The sequence below is a fragment of the Phascolarctos cinereus genome, unplaced genomic scaffold (genome assembly GCF_003287225.1).
Source record: "Phascolarctos cinereus isolate Bilbo 61053 unplaced genomic scaffold, phaCin_HiC Scaffold_1;HRSCAF=81, whole genome shotgun sequence".
NCBI classification, from domain to species: Eukaryota; Metazoa; Chordata; class Mammalia; order Diprotodontia; family Phascolarctidae; genus Phascolarctos; species Phascolarctos cinereus.
This window is the reverse complement of record NW_027555514.1, coordinates 205162943-205181628: the sequence shown is the minus strand read 5'-3', so window position 1 is coordinate 205181628 and position 18686 is coordinate 205162943. Positions and strand designations below refer to the sequence as shown.

General features: G+C 37.8%; 1 protein-coding gene across 3 annotated transcripts in view; it reads left to right on the top strand.

Annotated features, from left to right (window-relative positions):
- The first annotated feature begins 3166 nt into the window (after positions 1-3166).
- The window catches only part of BICD1 (BICD cargo adaptor 1), a 218440-nt gene continuing 202920 nt past the window's right edge, over positions 3167-18686 (top strand). For all 3 annotated transcript variants that reach the window (XM_078156613.1, XM_020975810.2, XM_020975809.2), the window contains exon 1: positions 3167-4007. In XM_078156613.1, coding sequence (XP_078012739.1) covers positions 3795-4007 — 213 coding nt within the window. In that variant the 5' untranslated portion in view covers positions 3167-3794. The remainder of the gene's footprint in view (positions 4008-18686) is intronic.

Genomic DNA, 18686 nt, shown 5'->3' with positions numbered 1-18686 from the left:
GAGCACCAAGGAGTACAGAAAAATGTAAATTCTCTGGTCTAGAGGTTCCCAATTTGATGTTGTTATTAGAACTATGAAGTTTGAGTTACCCCTCACTGCTTAACCTGAGTATTGGCAAAGCAAAGTTGAATTGTATTAAGACCTATTTTGCAAAAGAGTTTAATAGGAAAGAGGGTCTCTGTGAGTGACATGAACTGGAGAAGCAAATCCACAAGAAGCTGCTTTCAAACCCCATCCATTCCAGCATGGCTAAGAGGATAAGAGGACTGAGTCAAAAGATGTTTCAGAAACCAGACAGCTATGTGAGATGACACCTCTGAGACCCAAGATGTGATGGACTGATGAAATAGCGGGAATGGGTTTCTGAGAAAGAGACTGTGCCATTGTCTTTTGTAAGGCACATTTGCCAAAGGGAATTGCCCTCAATGGCTCCTGTCAATGAATAGGGTCAATTTCTCTCCTTCTTCACCTCACATTATTTTTTATTATAAGCCCTATGCTTAAAAACCCTTGATGAAGTATTTGTCATATCATTAGTAATTCATTGAGGTCTCTCAAATGAATCAAAGGGGGGATGAGAGAAATCAATATTATACTATTATATTAATAACTAATTATTAATTTGTGATCCTCCCTTTTTCCTCTTATTTCTGTTAAAACCCATGTCTTGAAAAGGTCAGTTAGCCTCTGAAGGGCATGGTTGAATGATGAGATTTGCTCTTAGTCTTTAAGGTACATGCTCATTAGTTGAGTGGGAAACTCTATCTCTCAGGGTTTTCATTCATCTCACACATGCACACACACACAGTGTGTGTATATACACACATATATGTATATATGTGTGTATATACATACATATATATGTGTGTGTGTACACGATATATACTTAATGTCAACCAGACCAAAACTAATCTCTAAGCTGGGAATGTCTGTAGCCAAAAGGAGCAGGCCCGAAGCAGGTGTGCGAGGGATTAAACAGAAGTTTAATTAATTTCAGAGTGAAGAAAACACTCGCAAATGGGAGTCCCCCATCCTGAGAAGGACGGCTTAACATGCTAGGGCAAAGGCAAGGCTTATCTATATCTATATAAATACTACAACACAGTCATTTTTAGGTCTTGAGTAGCAATTTCCATGGCAGGTTCTTGCATGGACAATGCAGGTGTTCCTGGGTCCTGTGGCAACAGTTGTTAAGTTGATTGACTTAAGTCTTAAGGGTTGTTGACCCTTGTGATTATTCAGTGGAGTACATAATCAGAGTTAGTGTGGAGGGAACAGAAGTGCAGTACCTGGTTCAGTTCACTTGGCTGTTATCAGAAACAGGGATTGTAAGCCTTTTAAGAGATGTGATAGATGGTCTTAGGCTGCAGCACATTGGCTCTCAGGTCCCTGGGAAATAGGGGAAGCTCCAACAAACAGTTATTCATTAATATGAAAAGCATAAATCTCTCAGTGAACACTTGGTGCTGGTCAAAGCAGTATACTTTGCCACAGGGCTAGAGCATCCAGAGTGCAAAGGATTGTTTTTATGTCAAGTTTAGGGCACAGCCTGCTTGCTGGGCCTTAGCTCTGAGAAACGGAGTCTCCGAATACCTTGACAATAAAAATAAAATTTACTGAGAAGGGTACTCAATCAAAAAAACTTTGGAGACCTCTGAGACAGAGGAGTAGAAAAGTAGAAGGGAGATAGAAGAGTGGAAGAATTGGAAGGAAAATTCTTTGTTTAGGCTTTCACTCTGATTAACTTGGCAAAATTCAAGATAAAGAGAATTAAAAGGAGTTTATTATAAGTATGTCAAGGTAGCAACATATTATTTATTGTTGGGCTGATCACTGAAGATTGTTGATGGTTTCTAGGTGGGGTCAGCTTTTATTCATAACTTTCCTAATGATAGCTTAATGTTAGCAAAATAGATTGGGCCCTTGCATCTCAATTCTTTCCTAAGATAGCAAGTACAGACAATTTGCAGGTGGGGAGTACAAACATCACAATTAGGGGTATGTGACAAAAGCAAAAAGCTACAGACTTGGTATCCCCTTTCCCAACAGAGCCTTCCCCAAAACTGATTGACAAGCAGGGGTGGGAACAATGGGTCTTTGAATCAATATAACGTTTATGTGTGTGTGTATAAATATAAATATATATGTGTATATATATCATATATATACATATATATATATATACACATAAAATCCCCCCATAAACAATTTTAACATTTTTTAAAAAAAGTTTTGAATTCCAAATTCAGTCCACCCTCCCTCCCCCCTTCCCTACCCTTACTCCTCTCTGAGACTGTAAGCAATTAGATTTAGGTTATACAAGTGCAATCAATCAATGTAACTTTCAATACAAGAAAGAAAGGAAGAAGAGATAGAATGGTACAAGAAGTGATTTCAGCCAACATAGCATAATACAAAGTGTGTTGGACCCTGCAGTAGCAGAGACCTGACTTCTAAAAGCGAGATGTGACCTTTATATGTTGCATGACTAAGAGCAAACTTTTTTTTTAATCTGTAATAAGTATCTTACTGGGCGGTTGTAAGGAACGAATGAAATCATGTATGTAAAAGTGCCTGATAAAACATAAATGTCAGCTAATGTTATGTAAGGGTGGAAGGAAAGAAGAGTGGAGGAGAGTTAAACGTGTGAAAACAGATTGAAAGTCATAAGAGTAGTGATATTGCCCGATGGTGGTCATGTGTGGGGAATATATTTAATTAGAGTGCTGGGGAGGTGCATTTCTGCACCTGCATATAATAGCTGGAGGGTTTTGGAGTCAAAGGGTTTGTTGGTTACAGAAGAATGAATGCCAGGCAGAATGTTTTTTCTTAGAGGAAAAGAGCGGGCTGCAGGAAGTGTCAAGCTTTTTCTTGTATAGAGTCATGGAGAGGGGGAGCAGCAGCACCCTTATCTCGATCCCTTGTAGTCCCTTCTTGCATGGTGGACATCTGTACAAAACCTACAGACATCCCTCCCGCCCATGGTAGGGCCAGGCTCTCCCCTTCCTCTTCGTCCCCCTTACTTATCCCTTTCTTTCCCTTGTCCTCCTCCCCCTTCTTCCCTCTTAGTCTTGTCCCCTGCCCTCCCCACCCCCACTCCCGCCGCCGCCGCCGCCGCCGCCGCCGCCGCCCCAGGCTTCTTGTCTCCTCCCACCTGGCTCTGCCAGTAGCCCAAGAACGGCCGCCTGGGGGCTCTTCAGGGAAACTAGAGTCTCCCTTTAGCCCCCTTCCTTACTCCCTCCCTCTCAGCCTTTCTCCCATTTGTTTCCTTCCGGAAGAGAGGTGGAAGGGAGGGGGCCTGGACTGCATCATTCTGCTCTGCTGCTGCAGGGCCAGAGGAGCAGGTGGAGAGGAAAGAGGGAATGCTCGCGGCGGAGTGCTGAGACTGCAGTGACGCTGCCCTGGAGAGATGGCGGCCCAGAGCCTCTGAATAAACAGAATCCCAGCCCGGCGGCCGCCGCTGCCGCCCCACAGCAGCACCATGGTGCACCGCTGCTGACCCGCGAAGGAGGGACCAGTCCCGGAGACAAATGAATGGTGCAGCAGCTGCAACCTCTTCGCGAATTTTCTTCCTTTCATTCCGTATATTAAATTTCCCTTCGAATATTCAGCCGCTGTAGTTGCTGCTGTCAGAAAAGCTTCTGGGAACACATTCATCCCTTTAACTGCCACCCCCCTTTATTTTCCTTCCCTCCTCACCCTAATTCCTCTTCCCAGCCCCACCCCACCCCCTGCATCTTTTCTTCCCTCCCGCCTCCACTCACCCCCTCCCGTTTCCATCCATCACCAGAGCTATGGCTGCAGAGGAGATATTGCAGAGCGTGGATCATTATAAGACTGAGATCGAAAGGTTGACCAAGGAGCTCACTGAAACAACCCATGAAAAGATCCAGGCTGCTGAATATGGCCTGGTGGTCCTGGAAGAGAAGCTCACCTTGAAGCAGCAGTATGATGAGCTGGAGGCTGAATACGATGGCCTTAAGCAAGAGCTAGAGCAGCTGAAAGAGGTGAGTTTCTAGTTGTCCTTTTCCTCCTTTCACTCCCCCTCCAAAACCTATCATTAAAAAGAAATAAAGAAGGGGGGTACACAGATGCATCAGTGGAAGGAGCCTTGGCTTTGAAGTCAGAGGACCTGGATTCAAGTTCTACTTCTGACTTATCTGCTTATCTACCTGTGTGACCTTGGGCAAGGCACTTAACTTTCTGGGCCTCAGTTTCCTCATCTGCAAAATGAAGGGATTGGACTAGATGACCTTTGAGGTTTATATGGTACTTGATCTATGATCCTATGAGCTGACTCTTTATCGTAATGTGAGCACAGTTGGCCAGGTGCTATTGAAAGAGTTCATTGTTTCCATGTAAGAAAAAAATGCCTAAGGAAATAAGTGTATATCTGTATATTGGAAGCATGGAGGTATTTGTGGGGGGAGGAGAAATTCGTATTTGCATTCAAGTAGAGGTATTTGAGAAGATTAAGGATGATTTGGAGGTGATAAAATAAAAATTTAAAAAGCTAATGTTTCTAGCCTGGATTGCAGTAAGAATCCTTTAGGTAATTAATAGATCTGAGTCTGGGGAAGTCACAACTTTAATTATTAAATTAAAAATACCTTAGTCATATATTTGAATTTCCTGTCCTTTAGTCATAAGGAGAAAACACAGTATTAATACCTTGCAAAGATTTAGCATCTCTTTTGCTTCTTTATTCCTGTTACACTGTACAAAAGGAAAACAACTCTTACTGGGTGATGATGTAGATGCCCTGTTTTCACCAATGAATGAGGTAGCACTCTTCAGTTTGGGCAAAGCTTCAAGGTAGAGATGAGGTCATCCTGCCCAGTAAAAATTAAACTTCATAACAAATGACCTGAAGAAAATTTTGAACTGGGATGTAACTGTGAAGTGTGGCCTTACATTTTTAAATAAGGTTATCAATTAGAAATAAGGAATTGGTAGGGATAGAGACTCGACCTTTGATTTCATTGATAAAGGGAATTCCCAGATGAGGAAACTCCCTCTATCAATGGAGGAAGGCTTCTTCTCTGTAACTTATCTTCTTAGAATGTTGCCTAGAGTACTGAAATGTTAAGAGACTTTCCAGGGTAACTTAACTTGCCCACTTGCTACACAACCACTGCTCTAGAGGATAGGTGGTATTTGATTCTCTTACCCCTCCCGCCCCTTCACCAACTCCTTCCTTTGCAGCTCTATCTACATTGCCTCTCCTAAGGTACCTATAAGACCATAATATTACAGCTGAAGTATGTATAACTCTTGTTCTACCTAATATTTGGATGCTTTTGGGTTTTGTTTGTTTTTAGTCTAGACTTAGGGTTTCTTTGCTTTTGTGCAACAGTTCTGCATTTTACAGGATTAGAGAGTTGCCTGGGGTCAGTGAGTGTTTCAGTGACTTGCCCAGCTTTAAGCAGTCTGTATATGTCTGAAAAGGAACTTGAACCCAGGTCCAGCTCTAGCCATTTCTCTACCTATGTCTTTTTTGTATATTATTCTGTGATTATTCAATAAAATGTAGCATGCTGGAGGACAACAATAAAATATTAGTCAATTTTTGATCAAGCCTTTTAAGCAATCTTATGGTAAAAATTTTTATAGTTTAGGTAAACCTTACTCCATGCTAAAAAAAAGTTCCTGGGGCTCTGGATACTTTCTTACTACATACTTATTTTTACATAGACATTTCCTATTTGACAGATGTTAATTCTTACATGTATATATATGTATGTATATATATACACACATACACATATACATATGTGTATATTATTTATTATGTGCCAGCCACTATACAAATATTATTTTACCCACAGCCCTGGGAGGTAGTTGCTATTATTCTCCCCATTTTACAGTTGAGGAAAATGAGGCAAACAGAGGTTGAGTGTCTGAGGCTAGATTTGAACTGAAGTCTCACACCAGACCCAGCACTGTATCCACTGTACCATATAGTTGTCATTTGGTAAATATTTGTTGACTTGAATTGTATTAGGAAATACATTTTTAAAAGAATGGTAAAAAAGAATTGTAAAGACGTGTTAAACTTTATGATTAAAAAAAATAAATGGCTGTTGTGGAAACATACTAACCCTCCTTCTCATATTCACTCTTTTAGAAATATGAAGTGATATTATGGAAACCCTAAAAGTCCTTGATGTTTGGTGCTAAGCAGACAATATCCTGGTCTAAAATCTTTTATAAATCCTTATCAAACTCTCCCGTTTTTCCAACTCTTCTTTTACTGTTGAAGGTAGAACCATTCTCCCAATTATCCAGGCTTTCAGATTTTGTCATCCTTGATTCTTCACTCACATTTACCCCACATGTTCAAGTCTTATCAGATCTACTTTCACAACTTTTCTTCTTTCTTCCCCTTCTCTCTACCCAGGTGCAGGTCCTCATCACCTCACTGCATCATCTTTCTTTATTCTGATCCAATCTCTAATGGGAGAGGCCTGATCAGCTGTGGAAAAAAAATCTATGAAATTGATTTAGAGTAATAATCAGTTTAAGATCAAGAATATCTTTTGATTCATTGAATTAATAGAAATGTCTTTTGAGTTCACCTTTGGCCAAATTATAAGAAAAATCCTTAGAGGGACTGGTTAAAGAGGACATTGAATAGTTTTTGGAAAATGATTCTCCAGGGTGTGCCAAAAGTTAAATTACTATTGCTCTGTTTGATGAATCAGAAACTGTTGCCTAAACGTTATTCACTTGTTTAATCTTGATTATGGAATTTTGTCTTTCTTCATGAGCCCCATAAACTGTGAACAGAAAATGGCTTAGATCAGATGGGTTTTCAAAAGGAGAATGGATCTCTCTTCCTTTAAATTCCTCTCTAATCAGAGATGCTTTGAATAGAATTAATAAATTTGTTTCTGATAGACTTCTGCCTAAAAAGGCAGAGTGCTGAGTTTTCCTTCTCTACTATCCAGAGAAGCAAGCTGGTGGAGGGAATTGTGTTCTAGACTTATAATCAAGAAGACTTGGGTTCATATCCTGCAACTAATACTTATTAGTGAGAGTCAGACAACTCTCTAAGTCTCTCTAAGACTCAATCATAGAATGTTTTTGATCGCATTGGTTGATGGAGTTACCACAACCCCAAAATCACAGATTTTTGATGTATTCAGTGTATGTGTTGGCTCTACTAATTGCCTATTTAAATAAACTAAATAAATTTCAGCATGTGTTCTTGAGAGAAAGGTATATACATATATATACGTGTATGTGTGTGTATATATATATGTAGAAAGAAAGAGAAAGTGAGAGGGAAGGAGGGGAGAGAGAGAGAGAGACAGACAGACAGACAGATTGGCATTTATTATCAGCTGTGGGCTAGACACTATACTAAATGCTTTACAATTATTATCTCATTTGCTCTTATCACCGTAAATTGACAGCAGTCATGATGCAAGCAACTGTAGTAGTACAGTATTAGTTTATTTCTATGATTTCCTTCATGTCATCTTTCCTGAAAAAGATACCTTTTGGATAAAATATGTTACTTAGGAAATCTTTATAGTTTTGCAAATAGATCTACTATTGATCACAATTTTATTTCAAAGAAAATATGGCTTTCAGCGAGTGATGTCGTTTTATCACAGCTCTTAGGTTTAAAAGCACCTTGATTGATTTCTTAGTTCTTTCCAAATACTGTTCTAGTCTAAAGATTGAATCAGTTATGAGGAATATACAAAAGAAAATATTTATTTTACCTTGGATAGCTATGGTTTGTCAATGGTGATATGTAGTTTAGTCTTGGCAGGTAATTTTATTTTTGATGTCAGCACACAAATATTTTCACTGTTCTTATTACCTTGTGTGGTAGCCTGTGTCTGACTCAGCCCAGTTCTTTGATACTTTAGTTCTGATATTGGAATAAAACAAAATACTCAGCTCATTTATCAACCCCTGTAAATTGTAAATTGAAAATGTAGTAGGTCAGAGAGATTTTCAAAAGCAAGATAGATCTCTTTCCCTTTGGATTTCTCTCTCTTTAAGGAGAGATGTTTCAAATAGAATTAATAAATTTCTTTCTTTAATTTTAAATTTTTTTTTTAGGCCATTGGGGTTAAGTGACTTGCCCAGGGTCACACACAGCTAGTGAATGTCAAGTGTTTGGTCTGAGGCCGGATTTGAACTGAGGTCTTTCTGATTTCAAGGCCAGTGCTCTATCCATTGTGCCACCTAGCTGTCCCCAATAAATTTCTTTCTGAAAGCCTTGTTTCCAAATCCTGTTGATTCTTCCTTTTCAGCATCTCCCATCTGACACTGCTACTACCTTGGTAAAGGCCCTCATCACCTCATATTTGCGTCATATTATCTGTAATACCATCATATTACAGTAGGCTTCTAGTTGGTCTCCTTTTCTCAAGTCTCTCCTTGTTCTAGTTCATCCTCCATTCTGCTATCAAAACAATCTTCCCAAAGCAGGTCTGACCATATCAGCCTCTACTTCATAAATTCTTTTGCCCTCTCTATTACTTGAAATATCAAATATAAAATCCTATGTTTGACTTTTGAAGTCCTTCATAATCTGTCCCCTTTCTGTGTTTCCAGCCTTCACTTCTCCATGTGGACTCTTGCTGTTCCTGGCATTAGATACTCCATCTCCCCACTCCTTCCTACTTTTCCAGTCTTCTTACACTTAACTCCCCTCCACATACCATATGATCAGTGATATTAGAATTTTTGATTTTCTTGACAAAAGATGCTCTATACCTTGACTGAAGTTTTACTGGCTATTCCCAATGTTTAGAACTTTCTCTCTACTCACCTGTGTTTCCAGGCTTCCATGGCTTCCTTCAAATCTCAGATTTTAGATTTTAGGCTGTCTTCTTCAAGAAGCCTTTTCTGGTTCCCTTTAATATAATCATTTCCCTCTGTGATTATTTTTCAGTTTGTCATATCTATCTATCTTGTTTGTGTATAGTTGTTTGTATATTGTCTCTCCCATTAGCTTGTGTGCTCTCTGAGGGCAGGGTTTGTTTTTGCTTTTCTTTGTGATCTCAACACTTAGCAAAGTGCTTGGCACATAGTAGGCACTTAATAAAAGCCTGTCAACGTTGCTTTCTTGGGCCAGGAATGCTTGGCCCAGTGCTTCCCTGCTCCATAAGGAAACTTATTTGGTCAACAGGGCTGGGAATGGTGACTTGTTGAGGGGCCTTGGGACATGATGAAGAGCACACGAATGGGCTTTTTTTTGCTGTTAGATGAACAGGAAACCCATATGGCCACACATTTGAACAAGGCCATTCCAAATGTACACACGTACACAAACTTGTGTATCATTTGTGGAACAGGCAAAAAATGACATATCAATGTCTTATATTTTCCTGATTATTATTATAGCTGATATTTATATGGCACTTTACAGTTTCCATGACACTTTTCTCATAGCTGATCCTAGGTCTAATTTATGATTTTGATTTTCAGATGCTCTATGGAATTCCAGCTTATAAAGACAATCCAAAAAGGTTCACACATCTCATTTTTGTACCTTAAGAGGCCAAGTCATCTTATATTGCCTTTTTATGTCAAAAATGAGGAATCTAATTCCTAAATCAGTACTCTCTTCATTGGGACAAATTGGTTTCACACCCTTTTCTAGTCATTAAAGGTGTCACTAATAACATAGCTAGTGGATTAATGACCTTGAAAAATATCCAAATTATCCTCCCTCTTATCCTCCCTCATTGAGAAGGCAAGCAGTTTAATAAAGGTTATACATGTGCAGTCATGTAAAACATATTTCCATATTAGTTGTGTTGTAAAAGAAAACCAGATTAAAAAAACCCCAAGAAAAATACAGTAAAAAAACCCAATAAGCTTAGCTGTGCAATCAGATTCTGTTGGTTTTTTCTCCAGAGATGGATAGCATTTTTTCATCACAGTCATTAGAATTGTCTTGGATCTTTGTATTGCTGAGAATAGCTAAGTCACTCACAATTGATTATCATACAGTATTGCTGTTACTATGTACAATATTCTCTTGGTTTTGCTTACTTCACTTTATACCAGTTCATGTAAGTCTTTCCAGGTTTTTCTGAAATCATCCTGCTCATCTTTTCTTATAGCACAATAGTATTCCATTACTATCATATACCACAACTTTTTCAGACATTTCCTAATTAATGGGCATCCTCTCAATTTCCAGTTCGCCACCACAGAAAAGTTGCTATAAATATTTTTATACATATAGGCCCTTTTCCTTTTGTATCTCTTTTGGGACACAGAGCTAGTAGTTGTATTGTGAGCCAAAGGTTATGCACAGTTTTATAGCCCTTTGGGCATAGTTCTGAATTGCTCTCTAGAATGGTTGGATCATTTCACAACTGCTGGAAGGAATCTTAGTTCAGTTTTGCTTCTCAAGAGTAGTCATACCTACCTCTAATCTGACCTAGAGCATTTAGTGACTGAATGCAAAGTTGATGAAATGCTCATTCACACCAATGATAGGAGGAGTCAGGTACTTCTGCCTCACTGCCATTCTTAGATCTCAGTCTAGCTCTGGTTCTGGGGAATGAAGCTGTTTATGTAACTGTATTTTGGGAAATCAGCGTTTTCCTTATTAGCTCTATTCAGAATAGTCTGAGAAGCCCTAGATCTTGTGCATTTTTTTTTTGTTCATGTGGAAAAGGGGCTTTAGATCCATGTACATCTGTAGGAATTAAGGTTAAGCAAATCCCAGGTGCCTTTGAATACACCAATATAAATGAGTCAGATGAGGATAAATATAGGGATTTGTAGAATTCCTTGGTGTTAAGGGATACACTTATGGATTCTATAGCTGTTCTGTTTGTGTCTACTGTGTCCCCTCCTTCCTCTAATGGAAGAAATATTGTCTAACCAGCATGTATCAAGGTTTTTAGAAGGCTTTAAGGAGGAAAAAAATCCCCACACTGAAATGTAATGTTTGACTGGTCTGCTTGCTTGTTTAAATCTTACAACTCAGAATAAGCCCATTTACATTTTAGGAGAATACATAGTAGCTGGAGGAATTTCCTTAAGTGGCTTTGTTGCATGGCTTTGTGTGGGTTCAGAATGCTTTCTCTTGTTTTTTTCTTCTTAAAAACTGCAGACTAATATGAAATGAAATGCCACCAATTGGCAAGGCCCTCAGAATTTAGTTTTTAAAAAATACTTTTTAGTCTTTTGTCTTTTAAGATATATGTACTTTTATTTATGTGAAAGCACTTCTGTTCTGGTAGATTATTGAAGCTGACCTCAATGTGAGTTGATTGGATGGGGAAAGAATATTGAGTTGGAGGTAACTTATCGAAATGTTACCCTCACAAATTATCTCCTTTGGGTTTTGTGGCCAGTTTTGTTTTAGCCCAATTTGGTTTTCTCCTGCTAATGTCCATTGTGTGCTCATTTAATAAAAGCTAAAGGAAAAAGATGATAATTAGTAAGGTACATGTATTGGAAAAAAGAAACACATAATGTATAATCTGAAATAAAGCATAAATAATTTTTGAACTATCTGTACATGTGTGCATATCATTTATATTTTTCATGTCACTGACTGGTCTTTATTTCATATGTCAATTTAGTGCAGGGATCCCATATCTCATTGATTTGGAAACTCCTTCCAAAGTTGCTGATTGCAACACATCCTTGCCTTCTTACATGGTGCAATTCTTATCTATAGAAGACCTTCCTAACATACTACATAGAGACCCTCCTCTAGGTCTTCTCTCATCCTATGAGTTCTAGTGTGTCACTTGGATTGCCTATCTACTTATACCTAACTATAATCTCCTTTTACATCAAAATGTTTTCTGGATGATTGTGTCAAGATGCCATGGCATAGTAAATAGCACTCTGGGCTTGAAGTCAGGAAGATGTGGGTTAAAGACCTGCCTTTGACGCATTCTAGCTGTGTAACTATGGACAAATAACCTCTCACTACCTGCAAGCAATTCTCTAAGACTTTAAATTATAGATGAATTATTATTCATAAGTGGAGGGAGTTTTCATGCTGGGAATTCTCTAAAGTGATTAAATCATAGTTATAGACCTAAAATAAAATTTTTGCTACTTCTTGTATACAAGTTATCATTGGTAATACATATGTTGCAGGTATGTATGTCCATCCTATCTCTCCATTGTGCTTTGAATCTATAATTTTGATTATCTAGAGGTTGTGATAGTCTCTGCCCTATAGTATCAACAAAAGAGTGAAAATGTGGGTTTTTGTGTCAGGGAGCAATGTGGGATCATTGAGAGCACAAAGCAGTTTCCCAAATGCAACCTAGGCTATTCTCTTTCTCCTTTTCAGTTCTGGGCTCAAACCATTGTTTCTCTGTGGTACTTGTCTATGATAGATATACAGATGGAATACTTTCATTGAATGGGCATTAGGCATTCTTCAATCATTCAGTATTGTTTGTTTGGATTGTTAAGTACTCTCTTTTTAAAAATTTAATGTTTTATTTTTCCCTCAATTACATGTAAAAACAATTTTTTAACATTCTTTTTTTATTAGGGTTTTTTTTTGTATGTGAGGCAATTGGGGTTAAGTGACTTGCCTAGGGTCACATAGCTAGTGGTAAGTGTCAGAGGCTGGATTTGAACTCAGGTTGACCTGACTCCAGGGCCGTGCTCTATCCACTGTACTACCTACCTGCTTCTCTAATGTTAATTTTTTTAAAATTTTGAGTTCCAAACTCTTTCCTACCTCCTTTCCCCACCCTCCCCTTATTGAGAAGGCAAACAAGTTGATATAGGTTAAACGTGTGCAGTCATGCAGAACGTATTTACATATGTCATGTTGTGAAAGAAAACACAACCCCTCCCCCCCGAAAAATAAAAATTAAAAAAAAAAAGTCAGGTTGTCCTGACTTCAGGGCCAGTGCTCTATCCACTGCACCACCTAGCTGCCCCAAAAAGTATGTTTCAATCTGCATTCAGACTCCATCAGTACTTTCTCTGGAGGTGGATGGCATTTTTCTTTTTTTTCAAATTTGTAATTAATTTATTTTGATTTATCAACAATCACTTCCATATGCTTTTGAGTTGAAAATTTTTCTCCCCCTCCCTTCCCACTACCCTCCCCAAGACGGTGCCAATCTGATATAAGCTATACATATACATTCCTATTAAACATATTTTCACATTAGTGATGTTGTAAGGAAGAATTAGAACCAGTAGGAGGAACCACCGGAAAGAGGAAACAAAACTCAACAGAAGAAAAAAAAATAGCGAATAGTATGCTTCGATCTGCATTCAAACTCCATAGTTCTTTCTTTGGATGTGGATAGCATTTTCCATCATGAGGCCTTTGGAGATGTCTTAGATCCTTGTATTGCTGGGTAGAGTTAAGTTTACCAATATTAGTCATCGCACAACGTGGCTGTTATTGTGTACAATCTTGTCCTGGTTCTGCTCACTTCACTCAACATCAGACCATAGAAAAATTTCCAGGTTTTTCTGAAGTCAGCCTGTTCATCATTTCTTATAGCACAGTAGTATTCCATTACATTCATATGCCACAACTTGTTCAGCCATTCCCCAATTGATGGGCGTCCTTTCAATTTCCAATTCTTTGCCACCATAAAAAGAGTTGCTATCAATATTTTTGTACATGTGGGTCCTTTTCCCATTTGTATGATCTCTTTGGGATATAGCCCTAGAAGTGTTATTACTGGGTCAAAGGGTATGCGCATTTTTATAGCCCTTTGGGCATAGTGTGGATAGCATTTTTCAACATAAGTCCTTCATAATTGTCTTAGATCATTGTATTGCTGAGAATAGCTAAGTTATTCACAGTTGATCATCATAAAGTATTGCTGTTACTATGAACAATCTTCTCCTGGTCCAACTTACTTCAGTTTGCATCAGTTCATGTGAAGTCTTTCCAGTTTTTTTTTATTATCAATTTATTTTAAATTTAAATACTAAAACTTAAATACACAATAAGAAAAGGAAAAGAAAGATATTATAAATTTAGATACTGAATAAGAAAAGAAAAGAAGCATTGACGTGCATAGCAGAATGTAAGAGAAGATTTAAAATGTGCAGCAATAAATTCCATTTCAATAAAGCCTATTTAATAAATATTACTCATTGTGTTCAGAGCTATCTTTTCTTTGCTTCCTTGTGAATTTTCTTTTGTTCTCTGGTGTACACGTTTTACTTTGTTCTTTTTTTCCCCTTCTCTCCCCTTCCCCAAAGAAAGCTACAGTTAAGCATATATATATGTGTATATATATATGTACTTGCACACATACATATACATGTATATGTACATGCACACATATACACACATATATACTCTTATATACATATACATATATATCTATAATCATATATAGATATATACATTCATATGCATTTACATAAGACTGTAATATATTTGTCCTCTGTTTCTCTGAGGGTGGATAACATCTTCCTTCATAAGTCCAAGTCTTTCCATATTTTTCTATGTCTACCAATTCATAATTTTCTATACCACAGCAATATTCTAGCCTTACTAGTCTGTCTAGTTATTTTAAATAGTCTAAAATAGGGCTTCTTAAACTTTTTTCCACTTATGACCCTTTCAGTGTGACCCCCATATGAGCTCACGACCCAGAGTTTAAGAAGTGCTAGTTTAAAACAATACTGATTAATGTGGCTGACATATAGTGTAGTTTCCTTATTTTTCTCTTCTGATTAAATCTATTTTAGCTTAACTTAGTCTGAGATCATGATTACTACCACTACTTTTTTTCCCTAATAAATTCTACTCTTCATCTTTATTTTGTGTTTATATGTGTCTCTTATTTCCTATCCCTCCTGACTCTTCTACTTCTAATCAGCTACCTTGTCCTCCTTTTACTTAATCTACTCCCCCCAAGGATCCCTCCCTTATCCTCTCCCCACTACCCTTTCCTCTTATCATTCCCCCCCTTATTCTCTCTCCTCTCCCTATCCACTTAGACCTTTATTTCTTTCTGAATTTAGAAGACTTTTATACATACATAATAAACATATATATTTATGTATATATAGTATATATTGTTCCCTCTTTGACCCATTCCTGATGACCGTAGGGTTCTAGAACTATCAGCCTTCTTCCCCCATCAAATTCCTCTGTGTTAGTTCTTTCTCTCACACCTCATTTGTTTAAGATAATTACTCTTTTTACCTTTTCCACATGGTTTTACTTTTAGGATCACATCATACTCAGTTCTACTGAATCTTTCTTTCAAACTACACAAATACTAATAACAATCCTGAACATATGTTTTACATTTCCTCATATAAAAAGTAAATGGTCTGTCCTTATTGAGTCCCTTATAATTAGTCTTTGATATGTGCCTTATATTTCTCTTGGATCTTGTAATATCCGATTTTCTATTAAGTTCAGGTTTTTTTGCAACAAAATCGTGAAAGTCTGACAATTTGTTGAATGTCCATTTTTTTTTCATTCAGTATTTGGCTTAACTTTGCTGGATATGATATTTTTGTTTGCAACCCCAGTTCTTTTGCACTTTGTTTTATAGTGTTCCAAGACCTATGATCTTTTAACGTTCCTGCTGCTAGGTCTTGTGTGATGCTAATTGTGTCTCTTCCATATTGAATTATTTTTTCTTGTTGCTCATAATATTTTCCCCTTGAGGTGAGGATTTTGGAATTTGACTATGATATTCCTGTAGATTTTCCTTGTAATATCTCTTTCTGCTGGCGATCAGTAGATTTTTTCTATTTCAACTTTCCCCTCTTGTTCTAATGCTTCAGGACAGTTTTCTTCATTTATTTCTTGTATTATTGTATCGAGATTCTTTTTTTGATTGTAGCTTTCAGGTAGTCCAATTATTATGTTTTCTTTTCTTGATCTGTTCTCCGGATCAGTTATTTTTCTTAAGAGATGTTTTACATTCTCTTCTATTCATTCTTTATATTTTGTTTAGTTATTTCTTGGTCTCTTATAACTTTGCTGTCTTCCCCTGGCCTAATTCTAATTTTTGAGGAGTTATTTTCTTCCTTAAGATTCTGGATCTCCTTTTTCAGTTGATTGACTTCCTTTTTATAATCTTCTTGTTTTTCTTGGATTGTTCTTATTTTTAAAAATTTTTTTCCTCAATCTCTCTCATTTGATTTTTAAAGTCTTTCTTAAGTTCTTCTATGAAATCTTTTTGGGCAGGTGACCATTTGATGTTACTCTTTGGGGTAGGAGAGGATTTTTTTTTTTTGCTTCAGTATCTTCCTCTGAAGATGAACCCAGTCTTCTCTATTCCCATAGCAACTTTCTATAGTTGGATTCTTTCTCCTTTGCCTGCTTATTTTAAAAAAAATTTATAGCAACTTGTTGAAGTCACCTCTAGTCCTGGGGTGTGGGAGATGGTACCTCTGGCCTCAGATCCTCCTTTAGTTCTCTGCTCTGGCCTGGAATAGAAAACCAAGAATTCTACCCTCCTGTAAGTGCCCGCAACCAGCAGAGTCTCCACCCCACTACTTCTGTATTGGCCCAGCCTTTGCTGGTTCTTTCTTGCCCAGGGCCACATCTCAGCAGCACAGCTGGGCCTGCTGTCTCTTAGCAGAGGTTCCCTCAATCTTCCCCCACTCAGATGCCCAACTGTGCACACTGTCCAGGAGGTGAAAATTCCTGTGGCTGGAGCTGAGGCTACCCCCAACCCTGCTAGCCCCAGGGCTCACTGCTTGCTCCTTCAGCAGAACTAGACTGGAGGTGTTTATACATCACAGGAACCAACCCTAGGTCCTGTGATTTTTCTTAGGATCTTCCCCAGTTGTCCCAGGAGAACCACTGTTCTGCCCCAACTCTTGTTTATTTTTTGCCCCTCTGCATTTGCCCTGAGATGCTATTTTGTCTTGTTTGTGGGGGAAATCTGAAGAACTTGGAATTTTTTGACCTAGTCTTCCATCTTCCCAGAATCCTCTCTTTCCAGGTTTTTCTCAGAGTATCCTGCTCATCATTTCTTATAGCACAGTAGTACCCCATCACAATCATATACCACAACTTGTTCAGCCATTCCCCAATTGATAGGCATCCTCTCAATTTCTAATTTTTTGCCACCACAAAAAGACTGGCTATAAAAAATTTTGTACATATAGGTCCTTTTTGTTTTTGTTTTTTAACTGTTTGGAATATAGATCTAGTAGTGATATTGCTGGGTCAAAGGATATGGATGATTTTATAGCTCTTTGGGCATAGTTCCAAGTTACTCTAGGATGGTTGGATCAGTTCACAACTGCGCCAACATTAATGTCCTAGTTTTCCCACATCCCCTCCAACATTTGTCATTTTCCTTTTATGTCATATTAGTCAATCTGATAGATGTGGGATGGTACCTCAGAGTTGTTTTAATTTGCATTTCTCTAATCAATAGTGATTTAGAGCATTTTTTCATGATTATAGATACCTTTGATTTCTTTCTGAAAACTTACTGTTCAGATCCTTTGACCATTTATCAATTGGGAAATGACTTGTAATCTTTGACTCAGTATTCTATGTATTTGAGAAATGAGGCCTTTATCAGAAAAACTTGCTATAATTTTCTTTCACAGTTACAATTACTGGGTATTTCCCTCCATCCTACTTTTCTTCCTATTTATCCTACTTTCTCTCTCCTTTCACTCTGTCCATTCTCAAAAGTGTTTTGCTTCTGACTACTCCCTCTTCCAGTATGCCATCTCTTTTATCAGCCCTGCCCACTTCTCTTATTCCCTTTTCCTGCTTCCCTGTAAGGTAAGATAAATTTCTATATCCAACTGAGTGTGTATGTTATTCCCTCTTTCAGCCAGTTCTGATGAGAATTCAAGTTCAAGCACTCTCCTCCCCCTCCTAAACGTCCCACATCTTCCCCTCCACTGTGAAAGCTGTTTTGTGCCTCTTTTATGTGATAACTTAGCCTATTCTACTTCTCCCTTCCCCCTTTGACCAGTGCATTCCTCTTTCTCACCCATAATTTTATTTTTTGGGATATCATCTTATCATATTCAACTTACATCTGTGCTTTCTGTGTATGTATACTCATTCTAACTGCCTAAATAACGATAAAGTTCTTAGGAGTTACAAGTATCATTACCCCATGGAAGATTGTAAACAGTTTAATCTCATTGAATCCCTTATGATTTCTCTTTCCTGTTCACCTTTTTATGCTTCTCTTGAGTCTTATATTTGAAAGTCAAACTTTCTATTCCACGCTGGTCTTTTCATCAGGAATGCTTGAGAGTCCTCTATTTCATTGGATATCCATTTTAAACCCTGAAAGATCACATACTCAGTTTTGCTGAGGAGGTGATTCTTGCGCTCTAGAATATCAAGCCCTCTGATCCTTTAAGGGAGAAGCTGTTAAATCTTGTGTTATCCTGATTGTGACTTAACAATATTTGACTTGTTTCTTTCTGGATGCTTGCAGTATTTTCTCCTTGACCTGGGAGCTCTGGAATTTGACTAAAATATTCCTGTGAGTTTTCATTTTGGGATCTCTTTCAGGAGATGATTATTCTTTCAATTTCTATTTTACCCTCTGGTTCTAGGATATAAGGACAGTTTTCCTTGATAATTTATTGAAATATGATATATAGGCTTTTTTTTGAGCATGGCTTTCAGGTAGTCCATTTAATTCTTAAATGATCTCTCCTTGACATGCTTTCCAAGTCCATTGTTTTTCCAATGAGATAGTTCACATTTTCTCCTATTTTTCATTCTTTTGTTT